The following is a 27,946-nucleotide window of genomic DNA, read 5'->3' on the forward strand; positions in this document are numbered from 1 at the left end:
ATTCCATACGTGGGGTTATTTACGCAGCACAGCTGTGAGGTACGAATAAGATAAATGAAATAGGCGTTACGCAGCTGCAGTCGGTCGAGCGGCGCGCGCACGCACGCGACTCGACATACGCGCGCGCGCGTTGTCCCCCGCAGCTGCGAAAGTGAGAGCGGCCGCTTCATTGACGTCACCGTTACGTCAGGCTCGATCGCAGCGCATGGGCGGCATGGTGGCGGCTACAGTTGACGGCTCCTTTTCGCCCACGCATAGATGGCCATGTAGTTCGTGTCACGAAGCTAGCTCGCAAGTACACCGCTGTGCGCGCCATTCCCCTCTCTGACCCTCCTCCAACCCGCGTCGAAGCCTCCAAATCCCAACGGCATCATCCATGATTAGCCAAACCACACCATGTCGCTTCTCTGCGTTACTGGTAAGTTAGTTTCGATTTGGGTTTTGCTGACCCCCTAAGCCTAACAACACCCGCGCGAGCTGCGCTGTTCCCGTTCTCCTCTCAGGCGCCTCCGACCTCGCCAAACTGCTCGCGCGAGATCGTGTTGACAAACACGAGCGCGAGGGGCTCCGAAAAGCCGGTTTCGTCTTTCCCCTTCGGGACATTTAGGGAGTGGCGGGAGGACTCCGATGCCTCGGGCGAAACTGACGTTGAGAGGCGACCTGCCTTTCGCGCTCTGCTGCCTCAAATAGTAATGAAATTAAGATGATCACCTTCGTTGTCTCGCGTGTTCCCCGTTAACGGTAGCCCCATTTCGGGCGATTTGTGTGTGACACTCGAGTGGCGAAATCTCACCTAGTTTTCCTAGCAAAACACGCGCGCCCACACGCGTCATTCGTAGTAGAGCGCAGTATGATCGTGCAGCGCGATCGGTGACAATATTTGGTCAGAAATTTCTTCCGCGTAGCGGGCATATCAAGCGCTCATCATTTATGTAATACGGCTGAGCTCATCTTGTGCTGCACAGCACTAAGCGCTGCATGATTTCTGTGGGACGCAGACCTTCAGCGTGATGGCAGATAAATACGGGAACGTTCTGCTGTGGGAACAGGTGCGGCGCGCGCCTGCGTTGAAAGCGGTCACGCTCTCGTTCGCATTTCGGAGAGTGTGCGTAGCGGTGTCGCGCGATCTCGAACGCCCTTGCTGCAGTCTGTTGCACCGTAATGGAAAGAGCGGCTTCACGTTGAATTGTTTCCGGGTCCGTACAGTCTATCACGCGGAAGCGTGCGCTCAAATGCTCGCCCTTGTCGACCGATATTTATGCCCACCTCGATTATACGAAGTCGCAAGCTGTACCTGGACGTGTTGTTGGCATTTAGCTGCCAATTACGGCTTTGTCGCAGCGTTTCTGGTGACTGTGGACGTGGCAGTGCTGTTTTACTCAGTTGCGCATGCAGAGATCGTCGCCTCGCAATCGATTCCGCGCCGGTGAAGTGCGTGTTGTTTTGAGGGAAAGCAAACCACCCGGCTGCTCTCCCCGTATAGGCGCGCCGGCGTAGCGACGTGCTGTGAAATTTCCTGCCCGGACGATGCTTCGCTGATAATAAGTCGAAAATATTTTTGGGCAGCTGCATGCTCGGCTGTTCGGTTGACCAATGACCGCCGGCACCGTGGCGTAGCGCCTGTGAAGATTCCTTGGATATCCGTGCTCTACAAAGCGCAATTGGAACGATCGAGTCGCTCCCCAACTGCCGCACTTCGAGCGTGAACTTAATCACAGCTGCGGGCGCGCGACCACCGACTGCCTTGTCGTTTGGAATCGTGCGCACAACGCTAATGAATTGACAGAGCCCGTGCTTTGACATTCCACGTCAAAGCGTCACGATGAGGCGGGCTGCCACTCCACGCTTGAGGCGGTCCTGCGGAGCAGCGATTCTCCGACACATTTATAGTGAAAGGGCAATATGGTTCTGATGCAAAGCGGATGATCAGGAATTTCTCATTCCCGCAGTGTGTTCGTATGAGTACAAAAACTAAGTAAAGATATTCATTTATTTATTTATTCTAATGCATGGGAGCCCGAAATGGAGCATATAATTATGTTCACAGCAATATAATATTTTATGAGTCATGACACAGTTATATTGTTATTAATTAGATAACATTCTACGAATCATCATTGCTGTTTGTCCAATGAAAACTTACATTGATTGTCATGTAAAACAGCTAAATTTCTGGTGCTGTTCATATAAGGTCATGTATATATTCATGCAGAATGCCGTGGCACTTTTTTCTTAAGTAGAAAATTTAGAACAAACCTGTGTCACATCTGTTTTCCAAAGTCTTTCAGGGAATTCCAGAATGATATCATCAGAGCTTCTTTTTTGAGCTTGGGTTCGTATTTACTCCTTTCATATCATGTGGGTGTGTATATATATATATATATATATATATATATATATATATATAGTTGAACCCAATTACTGATTTCCTTCAATTGATGAAGGTACTGATGTTGAGGCATTGCTTTCACATACTCACTTGAGTTGTATAAGCAAACAGTGCAGACTTTAATTGTTACGTTACATGGCAACTGGAATGGCCTTTTACAAAAGGGTTTCCATGCTGCGAGACCTCAAGTACAAGGCAGTATTTAGAAATATACTTTATTTTTTGTTGAATCAGTGCACAGATTCACCGAGGTGTTAGTTTCTGGAATTATTTAGTGAGCTCTCTTTCCACTTACGTTGAACTGGCTTGTAAATGAATCGCCTTATTGTCAGCAATGATACCTATATTATTGATGTTTTGAGCTGTTTCAAATGCATAGCTACAATGCATTGTAAGAAGTTTGTTAAATTTGTACACTGTTAGCACTCTTTTCCAAGCAACAGGAAGCTGAATTTTCATTGAATATGATTTTGGAGAGGTCATTAATGTGCTCGCCACGGCAAGTCTAGATAGTGCTGCTACACTACGCTTGCACTTTACCACAATGCAATGGTCGCTGTGAGAATATTTTGTCTTTTTCATTTTGATTGTCTCGATCCCTGGGATAGACAGCATATTTCTTCCTCTTCTTCGGGACTGTTTGAATGTAAAGGCATTATTTGCATGGCGTGTTGCAGTGGGACAATTGTTAGTCCATGTGTTTCCTCAATTAGTTCTATTTATTGATTGGAGTGCACAAACTACTGTGCTGAAGTGGACAAATACTTAAAGACCAGCTACAGTAAAACGTTCTGACGTAGAAGCTCATTTTCAGATGTTGCAAGTGCAACACTGTGCTAAAATTTTATGCTTCAAAAATAAGCCTGAGCTCTATAAATTTTGCTTCTATTGTTGTGGCCTATATTCTGTTTTGCATTCTATTTTGTGGTCTGCATCACCTATTTCAACTGTTCTTGCTTGTACAGCACCTGCCAATCTTCAGCCAATTTTTAATATCTGATAGCGTTTAAGAGCTCGTTTGGTGAAAGTTTTGCAGCCTGCATTGTTTATTGTGAGCAAAAAGTTATAATCTTGTGCATGACTGAAAAATTGAGCAAGGTGCAAATAAAATAAATAATAAAACATTCTGGGCTTGTAAATACAGTGAAAATAACTTTCTCTGCTTGGAAATGCAGTGAAAGTAACTTTTATGCTTTACAAACACACACGTCCTGTATACATGCTTCACAATACAACATGAACTACTGCAGTAATAAAGCATGGTGCAAGCGTACATTGCTGTTGGGGGTCAGAATATGCGAATATCATAATGACATCATGGTTTAAAAGCGGGCACCCAATACACAAGGCACACACGTTACTGCACCTATTCTCTATGCCCTAACACTTTCATACGCAGTCTCCCCCTTCAGTTTTATTGAACATTGAAATTTGTCACCTGCAGAAGTCAATTTATTTCCCGTTTCACTATTTTCATTGATGATCTTGAGTTTTTTCATTTATTTATGTTGTGAGGTTGTCTGTATCTAACAAATATTTTACGTGCATGTACATATAATGCAGTATGGGCTGCAGTATGTATAAGTGAAATAGCAAAAATAAAATAAAATAATGGTGTGCTTGGACTTACATCTTTGCAGTGACCACAAGGTGTATGTTACCTGCTCAGGTGTTGTTGAATGGCTGTTAGGAAAAAAAAAAACTATGCTATATGTGAGCCCCATGGCTTCAAGATAGCTTAAACTGATACATCGCACTCTTTACAGAGTTTAGCCAAAGCGATGATTTCCTACAGTTGGGTTTTAATAGTAGTAAACATTCAATTGGAATCCAGAGACAGGCTAGTTCTAATATATATCCTTGACACACACCTTTAATTAGCGATTCATTGATATTCTATATGGCCTTGTCCCATCATAAAAAAAGAGAGTGGCCTTCGGACAAATTGTATGTAAATAGCCAACATATTTTGGGTGAAATTTGTACACAGAAATCATGCCAGGAATTTCTATTTTGGTCGTTCGCCCATAAATATATGCTCTCAGTGATGACCAGTTTTAGTACTTGTTAGCACACTTGTCAACTCTTATCATTTAATTTTAAACGGTTCCTTCTCTGGAACTGGTTTATAGATATTTTGTAATTGGCATACTGGCAATAATAGCTTGTGAGTTTTAATTTAATTGTGTTTGGATAAAGCTGAATCAATATAAAAAATGCAAATATACAGTTTGCTGACTGATTTTAAATGTCTGCAAGTGATTGGACCTGCTAATTATTCACATTTAAACTCAGCAGGGACACATGCAGTTTTATAGAAGCAGAGTATAATGGAAATTTTACAAGTTGTTATGCTATGTGAATGTTTTGTTAATAATCAATAAATTTCTTAAATATGTCTTGGACTGTGACACAGGTGCCATAGTCCAAGAAGTCTTGCTACAACTGTAGAGCCATGTGTTTGCCCACACAGCCTCCACTGTGGAATGTCTACTAACCTTTTATAAATACTGAGCAATCGGACAGTGTTTAGAGTTTCTAATGAAAATTTAAATATTTTTGAATGTAGCATTTAAAAAAAGTGTTAGTTTCAGATATCAAAAACAGAGGACTACATAGTAAGTAAACTATGGGTTAATTTTACCCACGTAAGGTTCTTTTAGTCACGTAAATCTAAGGTCATAGCTGAGCGTGCCATTGTAACCTGTCAAAATGGGCTCACTGTCACCAAAGATTGAACATTACCTCATTCTTAGCAGTAAAGTGCCATAGCTGCTGACCCGCCATAGTGAGTGACTAGCATTTTCATGTTGTAAGTTTAACAGTCTTACCGTGGTGTAGGTTACTAGCCATTCTTTGCTACTGTTGTATGACAATTTATTGTGAAACACTGATGATCTGCAAAACCAAGGTAGCGCCAGCTGAACACGACTGCAGATCATGCCCAGAGCAACTGACACCTAAGTTTGTTTTTAAAGACGATAGTCTTTCTTGGGGACCTTTGACGTGAAATTTTTGGTATGTCTCTCTGTACGTTTATCTATTTGTCCACCCTCAACGGCACCTTAAACAGTACCAAAGTGACCAAACGATACTCCAAACGGCGGACCCCATCCGCAGCGCACAACCAATATTGCTCAAGGTTCAGCGTTCATACTTGTGCGATTGTAAATTAAAAGGCAAATATTGTGCATATCTGTGGCATCATAACAATAATATTATGTATGTGTATTTTTTACTTGAAAAGGCATACATAAGTAGTTCTAAGAATCATAGCCTTTATAACGCTGCGCTGTCTATGCAACACTTGCACAAAACGGCAAGTGTTTCCAACGCTTTGCTAAGATGACACGGCGGTGGCACCTACCCGTCGCCTTGCGTTCTACACCTTATCATCTCAGAGACGGCTACGCACAGGGCGCACCCCGTTTTCCAGGGTAACTGCCAGAATGCGCTCATGTCTCACGTGTGACGTGACTTGATGCGCTAGTTCGCCTCAGTTGCCCGCTTAAGGAACTCTAACGCATCGCCTCCAGAACACCGTTAATCAATTTTCTTGCGCAGAACATCAAATAAACGTTTTGTTCACTCTTTTCAGATGCAAGACTACCTATCTTCTTTCGACAAAATTTGTGGTGTAACATGCAGATACAGGGCCATTTTTTTTTCCTGCTATTCTCTACACTACAAGAAGTTGCTGGAATAATTTATGATCCAGTTTATAGGAGGAATGCCTTGTACTGAGAAGGAAGTACCTCGTATGCATAAATAATGCATATAAAATATCTGCAAAGCATACAATCTTGATGAGCAGCTACCTTATTGTCATAGGAAATCATGAACTTCTTATATGTACATGTGTTCTATAAATTATGAATTGAATTAAAGCACACTATAAGGACATTCCAATTTTGCTAATTTATTTATGGGATAATTGTTGAGATATTTCCTTTGTAGCAATTAGGATCATTTAAAAAGCAATACATCAGTCAAGTCTCGTTTTGATTTAGAATATAGTAGAGTTCAAATGTCATACGAAAAACAGTACATGCCTTATTTACTTGGACTACAAACAATAGGAAAGTTGCTTCAATGTGACAGGCCTGGACAAAAAATAGTACATGTAGCACATTTAAAAAATAATTACTGAATTAAGTTTAGCCAAAAAGTAAAGGAAGTTTTGAAGTAACACGAAAATGATAAGGCTGAGAGATTCAGTAAAGCTTTACTGACATGTTGCATTTTGAAGTTTTGTGGCATGGATGATGCAGTTGTTTTTGAACACTTAGAAATGATGAAACTGATGGTTGCTTTAAGTTTCTTGGCTTCTAGTGTATCACATGCCTGTGAGCATAGGTTTGTGAACTCGATAATGAGTCGACGCACTCAGATCACTCGGATGGAGCCTTCAATCCGAGTCTGAGTTAGTCAGGGAGCGTTATATTTTGTTGAGTCTGGCGGAGGAAAATTTTGGTGAGTAGGAGTCCGAGTGAGTATAAAGCGCAAAATGTATTTTATGACTGAGTCTGAGTGAGCTCCGCAGGTTTTGCCAACCTATGCATGTGAGAGATATGTGTTATAGTATACGTACGACATGTCTGTGCTAGATATGTGAAAGATTTGAAGGGAAGTGCGGAAGTAGATGGCCTCAATCTGTCGCTGACCTAAATTGTGAAAAACAGGATTTCCTGCCCTTGGCACCTCCTTTAACTCGCATTTTATCTGATATGGGCACTAGAAAGTGCCGGAAATGGGATCCAAGCATAATTGGTCTGGGATATGGGGCGACCTTCTTTGCTTGCTTCGAGTTTTGACTTCATGAAGGCACTATTTGAACAATTGAAACTCCTAAGCCTGTCCAATGGCTGAGTGTTGCTTTTTTTTTTTACTAGTGGACCCGGGCTCAGGTTCATTTAATTTCAATAGAGTTATTCTTTATCTCTCTGTAGACAGATATAAAGGAAATTCTAAAAAAAAAAAGTGATACACACTATCTGAACTAGTAAAATGCATAGGGATATCCCATTTGTGATGAAAGTTAGACACAATGCCCTCTATTATTGAAGGTTTCTAAATGAAGAAATCCAAATAATAAATATTTCGTCGGAAATGTTATCACTCTTTCGAGTAGTGTCTATCATAATGAAAGAAGCGTAAATGAAAACGGACTTTTCGTGCTCTAGCATTACGATTTTGCCTACGGAAAGAAAATGAAAGAAATGAACAAAATTTGCATTATGTGTAGTGCATAATTATATTAGATTAGTGAGAAAGATCACATAATCTGTGCTACAAAATGTTGCTGAGATTCGCGAGTATAGTGGAACAGTCGTGCCACTTTGTTACCCATTGTCTGTTGCAAAATTATCTGCTGCGGGGTTTTTGCTGACATCTAGAACGTTGCTGGTATCATCACTTATTTCCCAACTGGGACCAGTCAAGTTGTAACTGGTGCCAGTTGCTAACTGGAGCCAGTTGCATCTAGTATCAACTGGGACCAGTTAGTTTCCTACTAGGACCAGCTGATACCAGTTAATACCAGTTGAAACCAGTTGGATTCCCAGTTACACATTTTCACCTGGGATATAAAAAAAAAAGTGCTTGCTTCAGTATCTACTTCACTATGCAAACAGGCAGACTTTCTTTTAGGGAACTGGTGTTAGTTGTACACAAATGCTGCCATGCCCAAATTAATTAATAAATGCAAGCAAGTGCAATAACTTGCATGTAGTACTGCATTCATATAGCAACAAACACAGGGCAGTATGTTCATATAGATTCCACTTGCCTACCCTAAAACACTGTACATACTCTGCATCATTATAGCTACGTGTAATGGAGTTTGTGCTTTAGATTTCGATTTCTGGAAAGCTTGGCACTTGCATTGCTTTATTGGATTGTTTATACTCTGTGCAGTATATGTTGTTTTATGGTTTATGTTCACGCAAATGGGTAAATCTTTTTCGTTGTTGTTTTTTTTTTTTTACAGTAAGGGGAGCAAGGTTTGCAGGGACGACTGGTAAGTGCAAAAGCAACCATTATTGTTGTTTTTTCGTATGATAAGAAATTGAAAGTTACTGTAGTGCGCAGTGACTTCTAGGATGTTTGCTTCACACGTTACGCATTTTATTGCCTCATTCTTTTAGTAATTTTCACGAAGTGCTGTGAGCAGCAGTGCTCTTGTGCATTGGAAACAGAGCGTGTTGCATTCTCTCAGTTAAGTTTCTGCAGGCCTAAGGCATTTAGTCAAGTGACATCATTCTTCAAGGTTGCCCGTTCAAGTTCTGCTTTCAGGTTGTGTTTGCTGCACAAGCCCGGTTTTTCCATTTTGTTCAAATCATTCACTCTTTTCCTATCGAGATTTTTGGCTAGAAATGACACATTGCAAATGCGAGCATGCATTCTTCACCAAAATGCATACTTTGAATGTGTTTCTAAGTTTTTTATTGCACCACCTTTTCTAGTTAAAGAACTTGAAAAATTAATTCAGAGTAGCTTCATTGATAGGATGAGGACCTAAAGCAATTGGCAGCGTTGCTGTCAATTGCTTTAATCATTTGTTGCGATGCCCGCAGCTCTCGAGGGCCCGGGATATTGATATACAGCCAAACCCCTTTATAAAAGACATTCATATAAGAGACAAATGGGCATAAACTACACCAGTTGGTATAAAGTAAAATATAGGTCGATAAGAAAATGCATACATGGTACCCTGCTTATAAAAAACATCACATCAAAGACAAGACCTACTGCTGCCTGGAGGATGCCTCTTATAAAGGGCTTCTAAAAGGTGCTGCTGCACCTGTTAGCCAGACTAGTGACAAAGCTAAAGCTATTCCTTCCACCATATTAAACTGAAATCAAGCCTTGTAAAAATACTACACTACATAAGACTGGCCATAGAACACAATCGAAACAGGAGGAGAGAGAGAAAAGCAAGGAAAAGACCAAAGTGTTAACTGTAGTTTAAAACCAAAGCTGGAAATTTGGGGAATTATGCTTTAGCCGTTTGAAGGTTGAGTTTCTTTGCAGAAGACATCCCAAAGGTGTGTATTTTTTATTGCTCAATTAAATTCTTAAGATGAATCTAGTTGAGAAAAAATTGCCTGAATTTTTTTAATGACCATAAAGTGACAAAAAGTCAATTGCTTTGTTACTTACACGTGGTTTATTCATGAGTAACGGCAATATAAATTGTAAAAAAGAAGCACCACTTATAAGACTGCTAAAAAATTATGCATTGAAATAAATGCCTGTGTACTTAAGAGACATACAAACAGAAATGTACAAAGTGGCACTAAGTAGAAACATGGGGGCAGGAAAAACGCCCATGATCCAGTGGGCATTGTCTTGCTACGCTCGCTTTTGAGATGTTGCTCATTCATCAACATCCGAGTCTTAACTCGTCTTAACTCCTCTTATGACGGCCCGATATTTACTGAATCAGATTTTCATTTGGCAGTATAGTGCCGATTCCTGTGGATCACTGGTGTACTCAGTTGTGGCAGAGACACCGGTGCACACTTCCACAGCAAAAGCAAACTGCCGCGAGGGTGAGCGCTTTGAAGAAAATTGTAATTATGAGCAAGTCCATAAAGTGAAAACTAGTCCACGACTTATAATAACTCTTTGTCTTATTGCCAAAGGAACAGAACTGATTTTGCTAGTTCCTGAAACGAAAAACACAACCACAGAGGCATGGTTTGTGTCAATCAATGCCTGCACAGAGACAAGAGTAATCACATTGGGGAGCAATGAACGAGAGAGTTAAAAATCAGTCATCTTTTGAAAGATTATAAAGTGGAAAGCCATCAGTTATGTGAGTTCAATAAGAATGGACCAGCTGATGAACAAAATCAAAAATAGCTGTTGCATTGCTGTATATGCATAAAAAGAAAAAGAAAGGAGAGACGTCTGGGAAAGCAAAAAAAATAACGTATTCCTGCAGTATGGAAGTGCATGCCAATGGAGATAAATGATCAAAAAAGGCGTGCATTTTAAACATACAGTCAATGAGGTACATTTTTGTCTTTGACCATTTTGTGGCTCTTAGCAGATGACACACATGTACATCTTTCACCCCCGAAAGGCTGTATCATGGAAAAAGAGTGCGAAATAGAGACAAAAACAAAAGTGTGCATTGTTCAGGCATTTGAAATTGACAAAGCTGTTCTGGGAAAAAAATGAAAAGGTATGAAAGGTTAGAAAAGGTAACAAGTGAATGATCATAAAACTCTCTGTCTTTCAAACAACACAGCAGGATATATATATTAAATTTCTTTAGCCTTATTCAGGCATAGCTGACAGCACATGCAATTCCTTATCTTTTTCTTTTATTATTGCATGTGAGAATAATTGTTTAATGTTGGCATGCTCACTGTAAAGTTTGATTGTGTACATGTGATGTCTGAATGTTACAGCTATGTTCTCAATAAGCTGTTCATTGCTAATTTATTTCTGCTTCCCTTTTTTACCAAACAGGGCAGTTCAACAGCTATGTGAACCTCAAGCTGCAAAATGTCAAGTCCACCACGGTAGCAGTGAAAGGCAGCAACCCAAGCTGGGAGCAGGATTTCATATTGTGAGTTATATTTTTCTCTTTCTGCCTTGCTAATTTAAATATATTTACTTTTTTTCATATGTATAGTTGAATACTTTTGCAACAAACGTCTCCTCTATGAAATTAAGTGTACAAGGTCAAGACATTCCGGAAAATCTTCACATTCAGTCAGGCAAGAATGCTGTAGTGCTAACTGATTACAATGTAGCAAGCATATTTCGTGTTGTTGTATTTCATGTTTCATGGTGAGAGTGCCCATATAATTCCTATGCTAATAAGTGTTTTCGGTTAGCTCTGCCTTCAGTTCCCCTTTGCTTGATTTTTGTGCCTAAATTTTGAATTTTCGTAATTAAACTGCATATAATGAAATCCTCTCTATAATTAATTTTTCCGGGCATTTGTAAATTTTGTTATATCCAGGTTTACCTGTATAACATAAGAATATCTTGCACAGCTGCTCATACTTGCAAAGTGCTTTGATGTAAGTGTCCATGTCCTCTATGAAGTGTCAGGCTTCGCTGTTGCTGGTACATGGATAGAGCATTGCAGGTAAGGCTAAGGAAACTGGGGAAAGAAGAGGCTTTGTAGGACCCCCATCTGATAGACTTCTGCAGAGTGGTTTCATATCTTTCGGGACGTGAACTGCCAAGAAGGCTTGTTAGAACTTGGTTTTGAAAAAAGAAAGTAAATGATTATTGATAATTAATTACTAGAAAATGTAATTGAATTACCCACAGCATTACAACTTCAAAAAATTCATCGATGATATAACAAAATTACAAGAAAATGTAATGTATTACAAGTAATCGATCACTTGTAATGCGTTGCGTACGACTGTGGTCGAGGAATCACCACGGTCACAGCGGCAAAGACATTTAGGCTTGAGTTACATTTGCTTGCACTAGGTTTTGCCAGTGCCTTTGGCGCGAGTTTTTGTTATTTGGCCCTGATGCTTTATTCATAGGTTTCACTAAATTTAAGGCTCCAAAATACCAAGTAGTTGAACATAATCTAGAATGCCATAAGATAGTAATGATGTGCAGCTAAGATGTAGCTTAGGGATGTCTAATTGGCTCATTTATAATTGTTAGATTGAAAAAGTCACATTGTTCTTGTGTAGGGTCCGTTTTTTTTTTTGTTATGAAGCCTGGTGTTTTGATATGAAGGCCATTTTTTCATTTCAGTGAAACCAACAGAATGGATACCGGCTTGGTGATTGAGGTCTGGAACAAGGGGATGCTTTGGGACAAACTGATTGGATGCCAGTGGCTTCCACTTATGGGCATCCAGTATGCAACTGAGGTGAGTCCCATAGTCGAGGGGGGGGGGGGGGGGTATTCACTGTTTGAAAACTGTGTAGGCGCATTGAGTAGATGAGGAATGTTAGAAGAGTGGTACACTGAAGCATTTATGGGTCGGCTCTTCTCAGACATCACAAATGCCAAGAGCTCACTCACTCTGGTGACTCGCAGATGCCATGCAACCACTTTCTATTTGAAACAATTGGTTGCCAAAGAAACATAGGGCATGAAGTGGTTGAGATCTGCTCCAAAATGTGCCACTACAATACCAGACATTCTTATTTTACTGTCCTTTGAGGCGAAAATCTTCTAAGGCATGCAGACAAATGAAAAGTGTTTGAAAATGATCACTGATAAGCATTAACTCGGGCATTGTGGTTGTGTGCTCAGGTTTGAGATTACAAACGCAGATGTGTGGATCCCGGTGTTGATCAGGTAGTGAGGGCCCGACACTTGCTCTACTGACTATGCTCGCAAGATCCCTTACAAGCCTTGCACCATGTTGCATCTTTACAAGGTGCCAGTTGCTATATTGGCAGCACACAACTTGACAAGCGAAATTCATGGTGTCTGAGAAAATAAACTCTGAGATGAATACTGTGGCACAATGCATGGCAACATGAAGCCCATTTTAACACAGTAGATGATGTTTGCTGCCCACCCAAGGTTCATTGCCTGGACTGGACGTACCCAATCTGTTCCCAGTGCTACATAAGGAAGACATGTAAATTTGAAAACTTTAAGCTGAGCCGCTGTGATTTGTAGGGATATGCACATTTAAAAAAACGTGATAAACTACACAGTTTAGGCAGAGAGCTTAAATTTCTCTGCAAACGTTTCATGGCAGTTGTTTTACTGACTCAATGTGTTTATAGAAAATTGTCAGAACTGTTTCAGGGTTCCTTTAACACAGTAGCCGCAAAAATGATTAGAACATCGCAGTCTCCAGGTTTGTCTGGAACCAGATAAGCAAGGTGCTTGGTTCAGCTATGAGGTGTGGTAACATTGTCCTTTTGAGTGAAGAGGATTTTTTGTACAATACAGGTTTGTAATAAATATATTGTGGTTCAGACTCCTGTGGTTTTGGTGCATGAACTCTATCTCGAGGCGGAAATACTTTGCCATAGCTAAAATTATGCTTATGCAACCAATTGGCAATAACTCGTTAACTTACTTTCTCATTTCTAAGTTGAAGCACTGTTGTTTATCTTAAAAAGTTGTAGAGCTTGATAATTTATGACATACTCATTATTTGGGAAATCAAAAAAGTTGCACGTTGTTCTCGGTATATTTATCATCAAATTTCAATGGTGAAATCGAAGCTGATGGCTCCTGGCACGCGTAGTGCATGGTGGAGTACCAGGATGACTAGTGACAGGGAAGTGATGAAACTTAAATTAAGGCGTGCCGAAGCAGAATCTGGTCATCAAAATCCACAAGCACTCTGATGTATACAAGTAGACAGTCTATTGCTTGCGTGAGGTGGGTGGGGCTTACCCGTTTCTTTTTTGAACTATGAAGAGGTGCGAAAACTATTTTATGCGTCTCCAAGAAGAAGCGCCGAAATGGCTGCCCTTGAGTTTTATAGTTGCTGGACAACGAATAAGTTGATATTGCAATTTCGTCGTGCAGAGTGTGAAAGAAACTGATTAGCACCCAACCGTACACACAAAAGCAAGGAATTAATGAGGCTCCGTCTTGGTGGTCTAGTGACGAAGGTACTCGGCTGCTGACCCACAGGTCGCGTGATCGAATCCCGGCTGCCGCGGCTGTATTTCCGATGGAGGCTGAAATGTTGTAGGCTTGTGTGCTCAGATTTGGGTGCACGTTAAAGAACCTCAGGTGGTTGAAATTTCCGGAGCCCTCCACTCGGCATCTCTCATAATCAGATCGTAGTTTTGGGACGTTAAACCCCAAAATCAATCAATTAAGGAATTAATGAGGCCACATTTATTCCACTTTGCTTGCGTCAAGGGTGCTGCAGTGGACAGGGCTCAAGGCAACATTACAACACAAGCGATATACCTTTTAGCTTTCCACGAAAACATACGGCCTCCGCATGCCTTCATTCAAGTTTCATCACGTCTTCATTAAAATTTGATCACTCTCTTGTCACAGGCTGTTTCAGTCTGATGTAACAAAATGGTCGTGCTTTGTGCACACTGGGTGCGATTAATTTCAATTTTACTCTGAAAATTCGGAGACGAATATGTCAAACTACACACAACCTTTGTCATTTGAAAACAGTAGGTGTCATTTTAAAACAATAGCCACTAAGCTTGAGAGCCCAGGGTGAAATATATGGTGAGGTTGTCTACCTTAGCACTGAAACTTGCCTACTGGAGATTCCTGCTGGAGATTGATTTTTGGTAACCCATTCACAGTTCAGTAATGAAATGATTAGAAGAAATATTTTGTTGATATGCTGCCTAGATGGCACCTTACAGCTTGTCCTGTGCAAGCCAAAGTTGCAATGATTTGTGAAGATACAAGCTTTAAAGAACACAATTTGCCATGGCATTCGCTCAACTTTTCATTTGAAAGAAGAAGCTTAAGCTTAAGTACAAGTTTTCTTGCTCTTTTAACTGCATATTGTGAGGTATGTGAATTTCAGATTGTGCAGCATATTCATGAGATGCGTTTCAGTGCATCCTCTATTATTAAATTATATGTTTTTCTACATAGAAAGTTTTTAATATTATATGTGCTTGGTTGTATGTGGCAGCATGATGCCAATTCATTATAAGACATCAACCTTGAGGATGCCAAATGGGTCGCAAAGAAATCTGTTAAAAATATATTTCATCTGTGCTATGGAATGTGTACACATGTAAAGCAGCATTTGGAATTATGGGATCACCTCACTAAATGTTTTGTGGTGCCTCCATGAAGTATATGCATATGGCAGTGAAACAGGCCGTGAATTTTTATTGAAGTATTGTTGTGAACTGGGCAAGTTTGTTTTGGCTCCTATTGTACTATAGCACCCATAATAATGTGACACAAAATAGAAGGCACTTACAGAGCGCCTACAGCATCTTCTGTTCTGTGTACCATTTTTTTGATACTGTAAGAAATAAACATGTGTCATTGTTCATGGGCACTTCAGCACTCTGTTATAAATTTTGCCCTCATAGCGTTTAGGTCTGGCTTGTTTATGTGGCTTTAGAGCTTCTTGAAAGCCACTTGCCCAGATTATCCTTTGAATTCTTTAATTTCATTTTATTCAATCCCTGTGCCATTCCAGGTAGGGGAGGGGAAATGGCTTTCCCTTGATTCGGAGCTCATATTAGCTGATGGAGAAGTGCGTGGAACAAAGAACCCCACTGGGCACAGCATCTTGATTGAAGCACACTTTGAACTTCCCTATGGTAAGCCTCTTTGCACGACCTGTGGGTGAATGTGTATAGAAGGTGCTTGCTTTCTACTCCTGCAACATCCAGGACTCAAGTGGAGAACCACACTTCATTCTAACAGTGTGCATTTTATGAACTACACTAAAAGTGGCAGAGTCATTCTGCATCAGGACACATTTTGACCAGGCATTGCATGTGGGATTTTGGCCACCTTCAATGTGCTGCAACCACACAGCAAGAAATATTCAGGAGTTGAAACTCCTCTGTTGGTGGTGACCAGATAATGTCTAACTTTTGTGGAGCAGCTGTCATTCTATAGCATCTAGCACTAAAAAAGGAAATTGCCGTGGTTTTGTTTGCCATGGAAACCAGTCACGTGCCGCCGTGTGATCTGGCCATCCACATTTTTTGTGGCGCTGTGGCTGCTAGTAGGCACTGCCACTCTACGGGCTTCCTTTGTCACATGCTGTATTTCTCGGAGATTTTTGTATCTGGACAGCAACACAGATTAATGGTAATTCAAAGAAAAATATGAAACCACCTGCACTATGTGTACTTGTTCATAACCGTCAGAAAAGAAAAAAGCGCACGGAGATCAGGGCTATGTTTTATGTGTTAGAGTTGTTCAATATGGGTTAAATAGACAGCACCATTAGCAAAGGGTGTTTGCAAAAGTGATTAACAATGTGCTGAAGAATAATGTCTTACTATATACCATTAATGTAGGGCACTGGGGGAATGCCCGTCACCCCCTTTGACGTGCAACTCGCACAACCTTGACCAGGGGTCTCAAACTTGGGGCCTGCGGTCTGTGTGTGGCCCGGTTCTCGCACGACAGTTTTTTAAAAAAAGTTTTCCAAATAAGTATGTCGGTGGACTATGTAGACATTACTGGTCTCAATTATTTCTCTTCCATAGGCACCCCATGTGGTCACCATACGTTGAAATAGAACTGCCCAGCAAAAACTCTATATTTAAGAATTGATGGCTGCATTTTAGTCACTCTGGAGATCAGCATATGTTTCTCGAATCCTCATGCCAAATGCCTTTCTGAAATTTTCTCTTATATGAGCTATGGGAAAGGTCGTCTTTCAAGTAGAAACATTAGCTGACATTTTGTCCAAACTGCCCTTCTTGCTACGGTATTAAGGCCTGACCTGCCCTTTCAGTAGTTTATGATTTCTTCTTGTGCTTTGCATTATGAAGAGCAAAGGACCGGATCATGGGTGTTACGAGAGAGGCAGGGGGGACGTTGAAACATAACCAGTTTGCACACTACCTGTCCCACTGTCCCCCTTTCGTCCTTCGTGCTTCGTAATGCGAAGCACAAGAAAGAATTGTGAACAACTACAAACCCAACCAAGTTCATTGCACGGCTAAACATTTTAAGAGACCAGATTTCGTGACCGCAACCTGCTAGCTGGAGTAAATTACAGACCTCTAATATGGACAGTCATCTTTATATGGGTTATACCAGATTATTTTACGTGTACATGGTCATACAATGGTCTGGAATTGTCCACTATGTCTGTCAATAAGGCAGAGGAGTATTTGTTTCATTACTGACCTATTGCATGAGTTGATATATTTGTTCAAAGTTAGGGCCACTGTGCAGATGACTGACTCATGTTTAAAGAGCTGCTAAAATTTTAGACAGAATAAATTAAAATACTCGCATATTGCAAAGATTGTGTAAGTTAAGGCGAGAGCCAGCATATCCCGACTGCCTCACTTTATCTACTTCACACGGCGACTTTTTTAGTCCAACTGGCTTTGCGAAAGGCACTTAGTTTAGGTAAACAGGGCTTATTGTGAGCAGCCCTGGTGCATGGTTCATGGTTGTCATATATAGTGCCACGATATTGGCATCACCACATGTGAGTGTATTGGACCATCTGCTTGCTCAGTTGCATATTATAGTTGTCTTGGCTTGGCGCCGAGGTATGCTACTCACACATGGTGCTGTAGCTCCCATTTAAAACAACTAGTACTTACAGGGTACTGACACCTCATCAATTTTCACCCTTTCATATGATCAGAATGCTTGAATGCGTCTCTGTTTCTGTTTGTTTAAGCCACAAGATCTTCAGCTTGCTATAGGTACTGTGTAATCAATGCCAAATTTAAGTCTAGCTCCGGTCAAAGTCAACAGAGCAGGGGCCAAAGAAATGCTGTGAAACTCAACAGATGCATGGATGTATTTTAGGCATGCGAATATTTGAGCACTTTGTATATTTGAACGAATATTACAGTATTCAAATTCGCAACAATCCGAACTTCAGTTATTCAAGATTGCAAAGTCGAAATGAATGAAAAAAAATGGAGGACGCTTGAGCTTTGCCTACAACAGTAGTACACGATAGTTTAATTAGGCCCAGTACGCATTGCCTTCTCAACTGGTAGCCTCACTTTGGTTTCCGGTGCATGCCTCAACTGTGCCGTAAGGATATGGATGACTGTGTGCATAACATTGGCCATTGCAAACTATCCTATAATGCTTACTGCAAGTACAGTTGTTGAGTGCCCACTAAGCCACACTTCTTCCTTTTGTGAATCAGTGAACATCCCGCTGTGTGCTTGTAAAGCAACGTGCAAACCTACGCCATTGTTAACTTTGCTGATGCTTTTGAGCTAATGACGAATAAATATGTTCGAGCTATTTCTAATTGGTGGGCGTAAAACACCCACCTGCTGAGCGATTGACTTGTTCCGACACATTTCGACGCTTCTGCCATGCAATATCATATTGGTTCCACTGCATGGCTTTTTCCACTGCAATAAATTAATATAGTAGTTTATTTCCCGGAGTGGTTTGTAGTAATAGCGTTTTTCTGCTGTAGAACACTTACAGAAAGCCTGTGTTCGTTTCTCACTCAGACCGAAGTTTTTATTATATATTTTACTCACTACTTTCTCAGTTTTTCATTAACAGACAAGATGATTTTTTTTCCTCACAACCAACTACGCCGACACTGGAATATCTGCAAAACCAGCTTTTTAACATCAAGTCAATAGCTATATACCAGACATCTTGTGACATCCTCTAAATGTGCTTTGACTGCTGCGTAGAATTGATATACCATGGTAAACACCTATCCAGAAAAAATTCGCACTGCCGCAAAGCCCACTTCAATATTAAATAAATACCCGCCACAGTGGTCTAGTGGCTAAGGCTTCGGCTGGTGACCCGCAGGTAGCGGGATTGAATCCCGGCCATGCTGACTACTTTTCTAATAGAGGTGATAAAGCTTGAGGTCCGTGTGCCTAGATTTAGGTTCATGTTTTAGAAACCCAGGTGGTTGAAATATTCGGGGCCCTCCACTATGGCGTCTCTCATAATCTCATGGTAGTTTTGGGACGTTAAAACCCAACGATTGTCAAGTATAAATGAATATATCGCCCACACATTGGTAAACAGTTCTTTAGTAAGAGATTGATATTTGGGCCTATAGGCTCTTGATAATTTTTAAAACAAAATGTATTTTACTAGTGATCTCTTGCATCCTACTGAAATTCAAATCCTGCCACTATTCAAAGTGACTTGCACTTCATTTCAAACAAAAAAAAGAAAAACCATTTGCACATGCCTTTTACTAATTTTAAAAGTATTGTTCAAGTTAGTTGGTTTGTGACTGATATGTTTAGTATTTTTCTTCATAACATGTGATAGATGGAAAGGAAGATGCGGAAAGGTGTGAAAGATGGAAAGAAGGAGAGGAAAGAAGTGAGGGATGTGAAGGGAGTAAGTGAAGGGAGTAAACATCATCTTCCATTTCTGCGACCATGGGTCCTTATTCTTAATATTCGGTGCCGTAAAACTCAAGACCACGATCTAGGCAGGTACAGAAACCGAGACGGCGACTGATGGGAAGAAGAAGCGGGCATGCTGTCAGTCTTTGTCTTTTATTTTATTTATTTTATTTATTTATGAATACTGCAACCCTAACATAGGGTTTTGGCAGGGTGGATATACATTTGATAAATTTACAAATCGGCAAACAAATAAGTATAAAACAGGTAAGGCATTTACACACTTTCAGAAAGAACATATAGAGAAATGAGCGCTACATTCAAGATGATCACAAGTGGAGAGTGGTTACAGTGATTGAAATAAACAACAGGAGCACATGTCATAGAATTTAGACACTCACTGCTAGAGCTGCGCAGCAAAAAGGTTCAAGGATGACTGGGAAACAACTTCGTTACTTAGGTTATTCCATTCGGTAATTGTCCTAGAGAAGAACGAATACTTCAATGTGTTATTACGGGTGGAAAATGGGGTTATTGTAAAGGCATGCCTCTGCCTTGTGGTATATCCTGTGGACAAATGAAGTATATGTGATAAGTCTAACTTAAAATAACCTTTAACTAACTGAAAGAAAAATTTCAATCTCAATACTTTATTTCTTTGTGTAGGTGTTGGGAGGTTAGCTTTTGCTAATAAACATGTTATTGAAGTACGACCAAAACTGTTATAAATAAACCTAACAACTCTCTTTTGAATTTTTTCAATTTCGCTGATATTTTTTCTGGTGTAAGGGTACCAAATTATGGATGCATAATCTAAATTAGGTTGAACAATTGCATTAAATGCAACAAGGCAAACGGCGGGAGTGGAGTGCTTAAGAGCTCGTCTAAGATAAAATAATTTTTAATTGCACGAGCTTATTACAGTGTTAATATGTCTCGTCCAGTTAAGGTCATTCAAAATCCAAAGACCAAGGTACTTGTAGTGTTGTGCCTCCTGCAAAGAAACATTATTGGCTGAATATGCAAAATGAAGAGTGTTACATTTGTGAGAAATTTTCATGAAAACGGTCTTTTTAAAATTAACTGACATCTGCCATTTATCGCACCAACGAATGACCATTTGAAATGCATCGTTTAAATGAATTTGAACAGTTTGGTTTTCCATTTCCGAGTACAGGATGCAATCATCCGCATATAACTTAACTTTTACAGGTATATCATGGGATATATCATTTATAAATAATAAAAAGAGGAGGGGTCCGAGCACAGAGCCTTGGGGAACACCCGAGTCAACCGGTACTGTACGAGAACAATGGTCGTTGAAAAAGACGTACTGTTTTCAATTCGAATGATAACCGGAAATTCAATTTAGAAGCTGAGTATTCTTAAGAATTAAATCCAATTTGAAGAGTAATTTATTGTGAGAGACCGTATCGAAAGCTTTAGCAAAATCCATAAAAATTGCATCTACCTGTTTTCCGGAATTTATAGATAGTGCGAAATCATGAACTGTAGTTACCAGCTGAGTACAAGTAGAAAATCCTTTCCTGAATCCGTGTTGTGAACCTGACAAAATATTGTGCTTATCTAGGAATTCTGAAATATGCTTATGTATTATATGCTCAAGTAGTTTACAGGAAGTTGAAATTAATGAGATCGGCCGATACGTAATAACAGAATGGGGATTTCCACTCTTATGTAGGGGCTTGACTTTAGCAGTTACCCAGTCATCTGGAACTTGACCATCTTTCAGAGATTTAGAAAAAAGAATTGTTAGGTACTTTGAAACCCATTGTGCATAGCGTTTTAAGAACTCATTCGGTACTCCATCAGGACCTGAAGATTTTTTAACATCAAGCTTCAAAAGTAAATTAAAATTACATTACATATACTATTCCGACCATTTGATTAGAAATAGTTCGACGAAATAGCTATTTTCTACGAATTCACTTTGCACCTAAAATTTATTGTATTTGCACATCCCTATAGTGTGTTTGCAATTTTGCATGGCCTTGGATCTGTTTGGGTGAACGAAATTGCCCTATGGCAAAATTGCTGTGAGCGGAACCTGTTGTTCCTTCACAAGGAAGACTGCTTGTTTGAATGCCTCACTCCGCTTTTTTTATTCTCCCAACATTAGCACACAATGAACAGAAACGCAAGCACCCTTTATAATGCTATATGAATAACTGAAATTTCAGAGCTAATAATGTCGTGACTTTTTTTGTTGTTGCTGCTGTTATTATACTCGCTTTAATGTTTCATTGGAGTCTAACCTTCTACATCATTTCGGGTTGTTTAAAGGCCACTGATATTCATCATATATTAAATCGTTTGCAAACACAATCACTAAATGTTTTTACAGATAAACAAATTTTTGTGCCAGTACTTTTGAAGAGTTTCAGAGCAATACTTTACGCTATGCATGCATGTTGACACATCACGTAGATTTGTTAATATAACCGAGCAGTCCACGTTTAACTGAGCAATGTACATTAAGATAAAGAGCGTTATGAAGTAGCCTTATTAACAAGCAATGCAAGATCATGCATGGCTAGATGCATGCATGTTGACACATCATGTGGATTTGTTAATATAACCGAGCAGTCCACGTTTAACTGAGCAATGTACATTAAGATAAAGAGCCTTATGAAGTAGCCTTATTAACAAGCAATGCAAGATCATGCATGGCTAGATGCATGCATGTTGACACATCATGTGGATTTGTTAATATAACCGAGCAGTCCACGTTTAACTGAGCAATGTACATTAAATAAGTAGCCTTATGAAGTAGCCTTATGAACAAGCAATGCAAGATCATGCATGGCTGGATGCTCATGGGATACATGCTAACTTTAGCTGTTCTTGTTGCAACTACTGCAATGTGATGGCTTGAGGTGTTGCTGAACAAAAATAAACAAGACATTTTAAAAGCAAGCAAGTCTACAAAAATGTTGCTCAATACTCTACACAGTGGTAGCAGGATAAAAATATGAATATTACAAAAATTTTAATGTACTCAGTTGCTTTTTTTTGTACAGCTGAGCACGACTGTGGAGGTTTTTGCTGTAGTTGCAACTTAAAGTGTTCAGTAAGTAGGATAGGCAAAAGATAATCTGGGTGTAGCATTTGCATTTGTGTGCGAAAAGTTGATTTTGTTCAGATTCCCTTGTCCAGCGATCTGTTTTATTTTTGGTTTCTCGTTTTGACATTGTTGCTGTTAATTTTCGTGAAACCACTTGCATTTGCTGCGTTATTCCTCCACGGTCACGTAGGCAGCGTATCCATTTGATTTTGCTTGTACATTTTGTGACTTGGTAATTTTTCGTTAGTGTGCTATATATATAGCACATAAGACTTGCATGAGATCAAATGGGTCAAATGCTGTTTCACTATGGCACCTGCTTACTGAAAAGAATGCGAGGTAGATAATTTAGCCAGTCATGAGGCCACATACCAAACAGCAAAGCTGCAAGTGTTTGTTAACTGGACCTTGCATTTCTTTTGAGTTGTGGACATTGAGCTGTTAGGAATGACTTTCTTTCTTTTTGCCTGTATTTATAGATCTCCAAGATGACACACCTGAGTTGCAAGAGAAACTGGAAATGCTCAATAGCATCATGGACCAGGAGGCAAGAACATTTCATTTCTTCTATGTTGACTTGATTCTTTTATATAATATTTGCATTCTGATTCATTCAATTAGTACTACATGTATGACTACTTATGCCTTTGTCACACAGGTAGTCTAACCACAGTTAAGTACGATGGCCATGAAGTCTAACGACTGTTGTACATAGTCACACGACAATGACAACCCTAATCACAGTTAATCCATCCATGACCATTTTAAGGAAAAAAAGGTAGGCAACCGCTGTTAGCGTCATAAACTGATAACATGGCGGCCCCAATGTCAGACACGAGCAGCTTGGCTCCTAGCGAAATATCCAGCCATAAGGAAGTCAACTGGACTGTTGCGATGACGGAGGCATCGATACGCATTTGGGAAGATAAATTACATGTATAAATCATGTGTTCATCATTTATAAGGGTATAGCACACCACGACAAGGACACAAAAAGAGAGATGCACACACACACACAGCGCTATTGAAATTGACAAAATGAAAGATAAATGTGTGAGTGTGGCTTTGATAGATTTGTCAGCTGAAGAAAAGAAGTATTTGGAATCTTCACTTCGACGTTGGCGAGTTCAGATTGTCCCGATCGATAATGACGCATGCATGAGGCGTGCTGTATTTTAACATGATATGTTCCAGATTTTATCGGTCCACTGTTACTGTATAGTTAGCATATGTGATCGCAAATAAAACAAAAGTTGCAAGTATAGCGCTGTGTGTGTGCGTCTCTCTTTTTGTGTCCTTGTCATGGTGCGCTACACCCTTATAAATGGTGAACTCCAACCAACCAGCCTGACAACGTGTTTTAGCAAATTGTGTGTGTAAGCTGCCACAAAAGGCTTGCTTTTTTAATTAGGCCTCTACCTTTACAATGAGGAAGCTACCGAGTCGCGCAGCTCTGCATCTTGGTAGTTACCTCATCATTTCGAACGCGTAGCTGTGCGTTTGAAACAGATAGATTTTATGCAAAATGGGGCAGTTCTTGAACTTGTGAAATCATTTGTTACTAATGGCACTATGCATTTTCAATCTCAGCCCTTACTAAAGTTAAAACTGTGTTCGTTACATATGCGCAAGTTTATCCATACTGCAAACGTGTGTCAGCGCCTCCGTCTGGTTTACGGTAACTCTGGTTACGTCTATTAACTACAGTTGGGTATAACAGCAGTTAAGTTTACCCGTTTGACACGGTTATTAAATTCCCTCACTGAGTGCTTTCATTGCCCATTTATCATTTCACAAGTAGTGGAGGTGTCACGAAAATGCATCCGTTTCAAAAGTGCTTAAATCAGTTCTCCAGGTAAAATTTTACATTTTTTGAAGTATGATGAATGGAAGCGTTCGGGTGGAAAGGTATTTTGATGCCTCCCTTTACATGCTACATAAAATTTTAGTGCTGTTTATTTTAGTTGCTTCTACATAATACACTGAAACACACATGCGAACCTAAGAAAAGCAAGCAGAGCAGTTTGAGATACCTACTACAGCCAGACCTCGATATAATGAAGCGATAATTGCATTAAAAAAGACTCATCATGCCATTAGCCATGTTTAATCGAAGTTCCCATGCTTTAAGAGAATAATTAAGCTCTCGTTTTTTGATAATATGGTCCTGTAGGTAATTGGTAAGCATACTGAGACATGGCAGGAAAAAAGAGAGTAGAGTAGCACGACTATTCGCCTCGGGACCTGAAAGGAACCTCAAAGCAAGCGCAAAAGTTCAGCTTTTCCACCTAATTATGCAGTAGCAGAGTGTGTCATTGCCAAAAACATTTTTAAGTTATGACAACATCGGGGCAGAGTGGCCAACTAGTCCTGCTTTCCGTGAGGCATCTGTGTGCACTTGAACAGTGATTTGAACAGCGATTTGAACAGGGCACAAGCTGGTGTCTCTTTGTTTTAAACGTGATACCTGCCACCTAGGGGCACTTATTGAATCAACTGATTTGTGTTCTGTGTGTTGCTTACTGTGCACATGCTATGCTGGGATGTTTGCTGCCGTTACGAAGGTTCAGGTGGCATTTGTGATGGAAAAAGTGCATGATAATTTGCTGTAAATTGAGCTGGCAGCCATACTACTAGTTCAAGTGTAGAGTTATTCTTGGTGAGTGTAAAAGTGATAGCAAAATGACACATGTTCCATTACTTTTATCCGGTCATTTTTCTTGTCACTTTGTGTCAATGTTTCTGTGTGAATGGTGACCTGTAAAAAAGATTGGTTCTATTTTAATAAATGCTTGCCAACCTTTAATTTCTTATATAGAGGCTGAGTGTATGTGGAGAATGCACAGCAAGTTCATGTTATCATGGCAACACCTAGTTACTTCTCTAATTCCCGAAACAAAGCCAATGATGCTGTTTCGAGTAGTTAAAATTGGGAAACAAAAACAGTTCGTTACACAGTAAATTCTATCGAATTGAGGTTTCTAACATTGATGACGCTGTTTGTCAAAAGATTAATCTCATAAAATACATATGCAATTAACTCATTTGAAATGTTATAACATGTAGCATGGATTATTAATTAATCAATTACTTTTTTAAATAATTTGTGATTTTACATGTGAAAACCTTGATTAAGCTCCTTTTTTCTTCCTCAAAACTTTATTGTTAAGCTTTTCTGAAACTGCTTTTTTAATGCAGGCTTTTTTTGCTACAGCGTGACAATATGCATATGCAGCCAAGATACTCTGAACCAACATTGAAGGGGCAGACAACAAAAACAATTGTGTTTGTGTGAATGCATGTTATGAGATTTGACCGTTGGGCAGTATGTGCCCACTGGCACAAAATTCACAGCATGTGCAAAAAGTGATGATTGAAGTTGGCTTGAGTAACCCATAAAACATGCTTAGGCAGGCAGACCAGTACCTGCACTACAAGCATTACGTTAGATAAACGAGAACGAAATGTTTAAATGCGGCTTTCCTATCTGCAAAATTCACAGCATGTGCAAAAAGTGATGATTGAAGTTAGCTTGAGTAACCCATAAAACATGCTTAGGCAGGCAGACCAGTACCTGCACTACAAGCATTACGTTAGATGAACGAGAACGAAATGTTTAAATGCAGCATTCCTATCTGCGTTTGAAAAATGTAGAGGTTTATAGCCATGAAAAACAAAACTATAACATAAATTCCTGAATGTGGTGTCAATAGCAAATTGTTCACACAATTAACAGAATTTGATGTCACTCGCTAACATTAGAATGGATTTTATGGGTTTCTACAACTAAACTAATCTAACTGTTCAGTTCTTATGACGTGCATGCTAGTTGTGTGTTACGGCAAGATGCAAGATGCATCAATAGAATAGACATGTACATGTTTGAAACTTTTGCTGTCTGGCCATATTGTGTGGCTAGTCGTGGAGCGTCTTGGTAGTGTATGTGCATTGTGTTGCTGCTGCTAAAATGCCCAAGTAAGCGTTCATGCTTCTTAGCAGCACATGCCCTGTATCTCTTGTCTTCGTTTTACCTTATATACCTTTTGTACTTCACTGTTGTGAAATATAGTTCACCAACTCACCTAAACGCATACTTTTCTCAAATTGCCGTTTTAATTTGTGAATTCTTTTTTTTTTTTAGGTGACCTCGTATCGGGAACAGCAGAAAAGACCACTTCATACATTAAACTGTAAGTAGGCACAATAGGAACCTAAAATCAAAAGGCAGCTTTTTGATATGAATGCTTTCTCTTTTTTTTTTGCACAGTTATGTGCATTAGCAAACCTTCTTTTAACAGAATCGCTTCATTTGAAATACCAGAAGTTGAAATACCTGTTTACTTAAAGTTGTTCCTAATGCACTCTATTAATTTTGTTCTTAAACGTTGAAAACAAAGTGTGTAAGGCTTCTCACAATACAGATTGTGAAGCATGAAACTTGAATATAAACGCTGTTGGAGATTAAATGGAGACCTATTGATTTTCTTTTCTTTGTATCGATCTTATGAGTTGAGGAAAGCTGTTAGGACTATTCTTATAGTATGTCAATACAGCTTCATATTGATTATCATACAACAATTACCAGCAGAGACTGCAGTATGAAATTTCAGCAATGTCATATCGATACTGCAAAGCACAAATTTGTTTCAGTCTGTCTGATTTACACGTTTCACAGTCGAGTTTTATGGTGTGTGCTTTTCACACAGTAAAAGTTTGGATTGTACAGGACTGGATAAAATGTTCGAATCAACTGAATGCCGCTTTTTTTAATGTATCAAGAAAATAATAAACGAGTGCCTATTAGATTAGTGCATCTTTGTTTTCTGGATTGCATAAATCTAGTAATTATTTTCCGAAAGCAGTGCTAAAGCTTCAATTTTTGTCGTTCGCGACTTCGTTCATAATGTGACCTTGGCTCAAGACCCCTGCCTCTTAAGCCAGAACATTGCTTTAGCCAATCTCTCTTAGTTTATTATGCGTACCGGCACCACCAACACCACCACATGCACACAAAATTTTTCTTGGAAAAATGGCCAGCCTTAATCTATTACACTAAAACCTTAATATAACGAAGTTGCATGTGACACGAAAATAAGTTCGTTATATCCTGAAATTCGTCATAAGGTATAGATTCATAACACTATATTTATTGCAAAACAATTTTTTTACTTTATTATAACCAATATTTCGTTATATTCAGGTTCATTGTATTCAGTTTTGAGTGTACAATGAGCAAGCCAACTTTAAGCCAGCATGTAGACCATGGTTGAAGCCCTGTCTTCAAAATCTTTCACAGTGTCCCAATTCTGTGACACTGCACACATATTGCCAAAGTTAAAATGAAGGTAATGTGTGCCGCACACACTATGGACAAAACCATGGTAGCTAAAAACATGAGCATAGCATCCACACAGTTTTAAAGGAATTCCTTCAACTACATTCCGAGTTGAAATGAAACTCCTGACACAGCACCTACTGCTCAATAAACCTGGCTCGCTAATGCAC

The 27,946-nt window shown here is 39.7% G+C and overlaps 1 protein-coding gene across 4 annotated transcripts in view; it reads left to right on the top strand.

The window, feature by feature from the left end:
- Positions 1-237: 237 nt before the first annotated feature.
- Positions 238-27,946, top strand: part of LOC119186565 (protein unc-13 homolog B) — a 353,376-nt gene continuing 325,667 nt past the window's right edge. For all 4 annotated transcript variants that reach the window (XM_037435100.2, XM_075893388.1, XM_037435113.2 and 1 more), the window contains exons 1-7: positions 238-418; positions 8,379-8,408; positions 10,871-10,970; positions 12,134-12,251; positions 15,498-15,621; positions 22,921-22,988; positions 26,583-26,631. In XM_037435100.2, the coding sequence (XP_037290997.2) occupies positions 397-418; positions 8,379-8,408; positions 10,871-10,970; positions 12,134-12,251; positions 15,498-15,621; positions 22,921-22,988; positions 26,583-26,631 (511 nt within the window). In that variant the 5' untranslated portion in view covers positions 238-396. The remainder of the gene's footprint in view (positions 419-8,378; positions 8,409-10,870; positions 10,971-12,133; positions 12,252-15,497; positions 15,622-22,920; positions 22,989-26,582; positions 26,632-27,946) is intronic.

The sequence above is a fragment of the Rhipicephalus microplus genome, chromosome 1 (genome assembly GCF_043290135.1).
Source record: "Rhipicephalus microplus isolate Deutch F79 chromosome 1, USDA_Rmic, whole genome shotgun sequence".
NCBI classification, from domain to species: domain Eukaryota; kingdom Metazoa; phylum Arthropoda; class Arachnida; order Ixodida; family Ixodidae; genus Rhipicephalus; species Rhipicephalus microplus.